Source organism: Engraulis encrasicolus, chromosome 23, assembly GCF_034702125.1.
Source record: "Engraulis encrasicolus isolate BLACKSEA-1 chromosome 23, IST_EnEncr_1.0, whole genome shotgun sequence".
NCBI classification, from domain to species: domain Eukaryota; kingdom Metazoa; phylum Chordata; class Actinopteri; order Clupeiformes; family Engraulidae; genus Engraulis; species Engraulis encrasicolus.
In genome coordinates this window covers 49,688,381-49,695,880 of record NC_085879.1, presented here as the reverse complement: position 1 = coordinate 49,695,880, position 7,500 = coordinate 49,688,381, and the positions used below count along the sequence as shown (strand labels likewise).

Here is a 7,500-nt window from a genome sequence, read left to right as displayed (position 1 = left end):
TGTGTGTGTGTGTGTGTGTGTGTGTGTGTGTGACCTGACAACTGTTTTGTTTAGAACACTGGTGCAGCTGAAGGCCAGCGCAAATGGGTGAACCGAGGAGAGAGTGTGATGGGGAAGGTGTGTGTGTGTGTGAGCGAGCGAGAGAGAGGGGGAGAGAGAGAGGCCACGTGATTGGATATATAATACTGCAATTAGGAGCAATTTACCTGTTTTCCCATGTTTTGCTGAAGAATTATATGCAATCATCTATTTAACAGATGTTATGTGGATGTGTAGTGTTGAGGCAACTCAGTTGGCTTTAAGAAGTTCATAAGGACAAACACATGACTGTGTTTCATGTTCTGATCAGTGCCTCCCATACAGGTATCCTACAAACCAGCTCGTTAGTGTTCCTGATCCAACTGTGTGAGTGTGTTAATGTGTGAATATGTTGACGGGTATTAACAGTTTCTCAACTTTCTCAAATTTAACAGAAAATGCTGTTGCGTGTCTCATTTGGTGGAGTGCAGAAGTACATAAAGATGCTTGAACTGACGTTTGATGATTTCTTGAGAGAAGGTTAGTCGCCTAATTTGAATTGAAAGTAGGCCTATCTTAATGTAGCTTAATGTAACTTAAAGTGGTGACATACTGCAATTATTTCTCATCAGATCATTTTGTGCACTATTTATTTTGTACTCCAGTGAGTTTGAAGTTCAACATCCCCGAAGACAGATGGTTGGACCTCAAAGTTTATGACCAGTCTAACACAGAGGTAGACGCCGAAGTTTTTGAGGAGCTCGTAAAAGAGTTCCATGGACCTTTCCTAGTTTCATTGGCCAATGAAGCACCTGGTAGATGTTGCCTACTTGCATATGATTTACACATACATCATTTAGGTGGAAGTGTTGAACTATGTAAGCCACTGCTTAGAAGCCATTGTTTAACACTTTTTTATGTATCTTATTTTATTTTTTTTGCTACATTTTATTTGACCATGTGTTGGACAATGCTGTTGCAACTGTACACTGTGTCTAGACGTCTTTGTTTATTATCTAAATTTTGCTACTAATTACTTGTATACTGCTGTACTCTGTGCCAACCCCTTACTCTGTACTTGCTTGAATTTCCTCCTTGTAGGTCGCTCTGTTCAAAGGCATCAGCTATGTAATGTAATGTAATGTAATGTAATGTAATGTAATGTAATTGTGTTAATATTTTCCAATGCTCAGGTAACCCTCAGTTCACATCATCTCCAGGGTCTACTGCATCTGACGACACAGTGATCCTCAACTTCTCCCTGCTTGAGCCAGCTGAGGAACCCCTTGAGCCAGCTGAGGAACCCCTTGAGCCAGCTGAGGAACCCGTTGCAGCCCAAGGCAGTCAACCTAAAAGGCCTTGCCGCATCAACTATGAAGCAAAAACTGTGAGTTTGTGGGTGTGGGTGGATATACGGGGTTTAATTTGCACATCGTGTATGTATCTTGTTTGTTTCAGAATTACCAACAGTTTTTCAAAATACATTGCTTCATATGTTATCTTTTAGCTGATTGAAAAAATCCTGACTACAAAGCCTGGAGGTGACCGTATCATCGAGGAGTATGCAAAAACAAAATCAATCACAGATTCAACCAGAAGACGGCTCATCAACATACTTGCTGCAGAAATGACGGAAACACATGGGTAAGTATAGGTCAAATGAGACAGTTAAACATCATTGCAATTATTCTTTCGATTATGGTGTTCAGTGTCCTCTAATAATGTTGTTTATTGAATACACCAGGACCTCGCCGCCGCGGAGTGTGAAAGTGATGTATGCACAGGGGATTATCGCTCTGTTTCCATATCTTGAAGACCCATACTCACAGAATGGCTATGTAAGTAAAGGTTTTACAATATATCACCCCTTCAAACTGTTGCTTGTATGAATGGTAACGCTTTATTTCAGTGTTACATCTATAACCACGAATACATACAATGTTAATGCCGGTATAAGTAACTTTGAAGGCATGTACTAAGCAAAATCAAACATTTGTTAGGTCCTTACTAAGGTTATATTGGTAATAAATCCCTAATTGTGCATGAACAAGACATTTGCAAACACATGCCTAACAAATGTTTGATTTTGCTTAGTACTTGCCTTACAAGTTACGTATACAGGCATTAACATTGTATGTGCTAGTGCTAATAGATGTAACACTAAAATAAAGTGTTACCGTATGAGTGTACATTATACTGTGCATACTGTATATTATACATAGGAACACTACTACGATCCGGAAAGTGGTTCAGGATACATTGCATGGCGGTTGAAGACCATTCAACGAAAGGCTTCTGAGGAAAGAGTTCCAGCAGTTAAATCTCCTAAAGGTAACATTTATAATGTGGGTGAATGGTCAACCTGTGAAGTGTGTTTAAAGGAAGATATACAACTGTGCAGTTCTAAACATTAACAACAAAATTGTTTTGTTTTAAAGTTGGTGGGCCAGGCCATGGACGTACTACACCCTTTACTGCCGAAGTCCTGACTGATGAGGAAGTGGAATCCGCTATCGCTGTGTTGAGACATTCTGCTGATGAGGAAACCATCCGTGAAAAAATGAAAACCACCTTCAGTTACCGCCAAGCAATGGTCAATGACCATGACAAATCTGCAGAGGTCTTCTCAGTTTTTCCACGGTTCCTGGACATACCAGGACTGGTAAGACATCTAGTTCTACATTCATTATATTTATATGTCTGTAATGGTATTTTATAGGTACTCTAGGTGTAATGTATGCGTATTGTCTATGTCAAATTGTCTATGTCCACACCTAAAGTCTACGTCTATGTCTGCATGGGAAAGTAAGAAATGTTATTTCAAATTCTTTGTATGACCACTAATGTAAAGAAATCGACAATAAAGACGACTTGACTTGACTTCATTGAAGAGTGAGGCCTATTGTAAAATGTTGCACAAGGTACTGACTGCAGTTGTCCTCCTTTCCTTTTTTTCCTTTTCAAATTACAGGTAGAGCAGGATTTCAGACTGATGTTAGGCGAGCAGACTGCCAATAAATTCCTGGAGAGATGGCCTACCACTTTCAGGGCAAGAGTCATTAAGGAAAGCCATGGACTGGTCCCCTCCACAGACCTTCTTGATTTGATGCACAATGCTGAGACATCCACTGAAGTTGAAAATGGTAAGTCTTTGAATGTGGAGAAGCATGTTGCTAAATATATTGAGGACCGTGGAAAAAGTATGGCTGAATGTTAACATGATGCTTGTTTGACTTAAGGCTGGGACAGTGATACGTCTGCCATCATACTGCTGCTACATCTGCTACCGCCATCCGCACAGGGACGCAAGAAGCCAGGGAAGATATCAGCATCTAATGCAGTGGATCACCTCATCAAATTACAAAAGGTACACTAGAATTATATTTGACAATGAATCAAGTCCTCCCACCACCCCTCCACTCCAACAACACTTCATACCCCATACATGAAGCCTTTCCTTAGACCAGACTAGACCACCACCGTCCCCCCGGCACACACACACACACACACACAAACACACACACCATTTATAGTCAGGGAGTATAGTATAGTATAGTATGCCCTTTATTATCCCGCCATGGGGAAATTCATTTGTTGCAGCAGTAACATACAGATTGTGCAAAAACAGCAGACAGCATACATGCAACACAGGACCAGGAGGTTAAAAAAGTATATATAAGATAGATAGAAATAGAGATGTTAAAGAAAATAGAAATATCTCTGTTAAAAACATCAAGTACATTAGTAAAAGTGAAAGTGCATTTGTAAAAAGTGCATTAGCAGCTTCATAAAAAGGAGGAGAGGGGGCTAGAACAATAATAAATAAGTGAATAAGTTAAAAAGTTAAAAAGACCATCACTACAAAACACCACCATCATCATCATCATCATCACCGTGACCACCATCATCACCACCAGGAGGGATATTCTACCATGACGACTGGTAACAGTAGTATAACGCACTCCCATTATACTTTTTTTTACACCATATTGTACATGGCCACAGAATGCTCTAATGTTTCAGCCCTAGTTAGTACTAAACTATCAAGTCAAGTGTGTGTGTTGAGGTAGTGCAGGTAGGATGTGCAGTCATTCAAGTGTAAGAGGCATGAAAAGCAGCAGTAACATGTTTGGCCTCTAGAGTCATTCTGCAGTTGGCAATCGTAGCTTGTTATATGCCATATGAAAGCTTGAAGTGTGCACTATACGCTATATATACACTATAATAATATCCTGCACACGCACAGCCTCAAACATGAGTCCACTATTGAGCCCACCTCTTCAAACATTACTCCTCTACCCTTACACTTTCTAACATAATTTTAAACATGGTCACCCTCACTGCCAACTGCCACTGCCAGGGCCAACAGCACTCCACATCATTCCCTCAAACCTGAGTCAACCACTAGTAACATGACATTCTTACATCCTTTATTTTTTAGAGTTGAGATTGATGTCATGTTATTGTTCTAATAAATTGTGTTATTGAATGTGTTTTGTCATAGACGGGAACAAGCCTGCAGCAGCATCTAGACAACATCACTGAAAGCCGTCAGCCCTACCTCCTTGCACAGGGACCCACAAAAAGCAGCATTCACTCCTTCTTCATTGCCATCGACAAGCACGCACTTCCATGCCAAGGCACCACCTCAGTCGGAGCCCTGGATGAACTCTTCAAGGCCCACTTTGTCTTTGGTACATCTTACAGTCCTGCCTTGAACAACTTTTTCACTTTTCTCCAAACTTCCATTTACAACATTGATGTAGGGAAAACTAAGGAAACGCCAAGAATTGCAGAGTTACGAGCTAGAATGGTGCGTTAGACTCAATTAAAGGATAACTTAAGCCACTATCAACATGCAGCTGTAATGCTCACACTACCCTGGACTTGTCAGTACCTGAGATTTTTTTCCAGCCTTTTCTGAGATCCTGGTCATTGTAATGGGGGCAGGTGTTTGTTTACATTTAAAAAAAACATCTTGATTTATTCCCAAAAACATTAAAAAGGTTATGCAACATCAGCAGACAACTAGCAAACAGTGGTACCTCTTGAGAAAATATTTGTAGTAGGCCTATGTCAAGAATTTTTAAAAAGTAAACAAAAGTTGCCCCCATTACAATAGCTCAGATCTCTGAAAGAAAAAAATTGGCATCACCGGGTTCTGACAAGTCAAGGGTAGCGTGAGCAATGCAACAGCTTATTGAAATTGACTGAAGTGGTCCTTTAAAGTGACACTGTCCCATTTTGGAAAAAGCTTATTTTACACCTCCCCTTGGTTTTACCGGTCTCCTATACTTCCAACCGTTCTCGGGTTATGGCAGTGCAAATTTTACCTTCAAGCTAGCAGTTAACATTGAGTCCTATGACACCAGTTAGCCACCAGCTGGTTTCATAGGACTCAATGTTAACTGCTAGCTTGGAGGTAAAGTTTGCACTGCCATACCCAGAGAACAGTTGAAAGTAAAGGAGAACGGTAAAACCCTATTATTGAACTGAAGGGGAGGTGTAAAATAATTTCCAAAAATGGGACAGTATCACCTTAAACAATTTAGTGCTTTCTAAATGATCTTGGTGGAGTAAACAAACAATCTTGGAAGGCATCTCAAATTATTACATGGGCTCTGTACGGGAAGGACTCTTTATCTTCAATGTGGCCAAGTGGGATGCTCATGTTTGTTCAATAGTTGTTTTTTTGTTTGTTTGTTTGTTTTTGTTTTTTTTTTTGGGGGGGGGGGTAATCCAGCAGAACAGCCATATGGGGCAGAAGTTGAGTCAGAGCCAGCATTATCCTCACAGCACCTTGTAAATAATTGTGCCTCTGTCATTTCCGATCTAAAAGCAGCAGGTATTGCCCAGTCTGTTGTTAATTCTGTTGTGACTACTTTTGGAAGATATTGTCCAGAAAATTCATGAGCATGCAAAAGAGTCAGTCATTCAGTTGTGATCATACAGGACAAAAAGGTGCTGCTCACCTTACCTTTCAAGAACATTTATTTGCTTCTGAAGTGACTCGGACAAAGATTTTGTTGCTTTTCCAAAAAGAAAAAAAGATTTTGTTGCTTTTCATGTTGATGATCTTCCTTATCCAAGAATGGAGAGAATGACTCGCTATGTATATTGAACCATATTGTTTTCTCCGAGGGGTTATTGGCAAATAAATGCTGCTACAGTACTTTGATTGTATGTATTTTCTTATGTTATAGCAGTTAAAAGCAATACTATTTAAGTAATATAATGTACACTATATAGTGTATTTTAAAAATGGAAACTACTCAATGTGGTGAACTAATTTTATTTAAAATTAAATAAATATACACTATGTAGTGTATTTTAATAATGGAAACTACTCTATGTAGTGAACTAATTTTATATGAAATGAAATAAATATACACTATGCGGTGTATTTTAATAATGGAAACTACTCTATGTAGTGAACTAATTTTATATGAAATGAAATAAATATACACTATGTAGTGTATTTTAATAATGGAAACTACTCTATGTAGTGAACTAATTTAATATAAAATGAAATAAATATACACTATTTAGTGTATTTCAATAATGGAAACTACTCTATGTAGTGAAATAATTTTACTCTGGCAGTGTAAAGAGATCAGTGTTTTTACACATTCCATTGTCAATTTCGACACAATGTAGAGTCAGATTAACTCTGAAAATCTTACACTGTCTATAGTGTTAAATATTTTTACACACCTCATTGTTAATTTTGACACAAAATAGAGTAAAATTAACTCTAAAAATCTTACACTGGCCAAAGAGTAAATTTTACTCTATTTTTGAGCGGGACCAAATGTTATCTGACAGGGGGTTAAATTTAACTCTTAAAGAGTAAAATTGACACTCCAGTTTTTACTGTGTAGAACGTTAGTAAACCTCCCTCCTGAAGCCTCATACAGTATCAGTAGAACGAGCTATCTAAACCTCCCTCCTGAAGCCTCATACAGTATCAGTAGAACGTTAGTAAACCTCCCTCCTGAAGCCTCATACAGTATCGGTAGCGCTGAGCTGTCTAAACCTCCCTCCTGAAGCACACTACACTTTGCAGGTTACACTACTATATTCTACACTGTGCAGGTTACACTACTATATTCTACACTGTGTAGATTACACTACTACTATATTCAACACTGTGCAGGTTACACTACTATATTCAACACTGTGCCGGTTACACTACTACTATATTCAACACTGTGTAGATTACACTACTATATTCAACACTGTGCAGGTTACACTACTATATTCAACACTGTGTAGATTACACTACTATATTCAACACTGTGCAGGTTACACTACTACTATATTCAACACTGTGCAGGTTACACTACTATATTCAACACTGTGCAGGTTACACTACTACTATATTCAACACTGTGCAGGTTACACTACTATATTCAACACTGTGCAGGTTACACTACTACTATATTCAACACTGTGCCGGTTACACTACTATATTCAACACTG

The 7,500-nt window shown here is 38.8% G+C and overlaps 2 protein-coding genes across 2 annotated transcripts in view; one reads left to right on the top strand and one right to left on the bottom strand.

The window, feature by feature from the left end:
- Positions 1–7,500, bottom strand: part of myo1ea (myosin IEa) — a 138,739-nt gene that overhangs the window by 73,924 nt on the left and 57,315 nt on the right. The gene's annotated exons all lie outside the window — the stretch shown is intronic.
- On the top strand, positions 189–2,539 carry LOC134440614 (uncharacterized). The gene is made up of 6 exons (XM_063190736.1): positions 189–558; positions 684–833; positions 1,212–1,405; positions 1,526–1,662; positions 1,763–1,856; positions 2,457–2,539. The coding sequence occupies exons 1-6, from the start codon at positions 477–479 to the stop codon at positions 2,505–2,507; spliced, it is 708 nt and encodes a 235-aa protein (XP_063046806.1). The 5' UTR covers positions 189–476; the 3' UTR covers positions 2,508–2,539.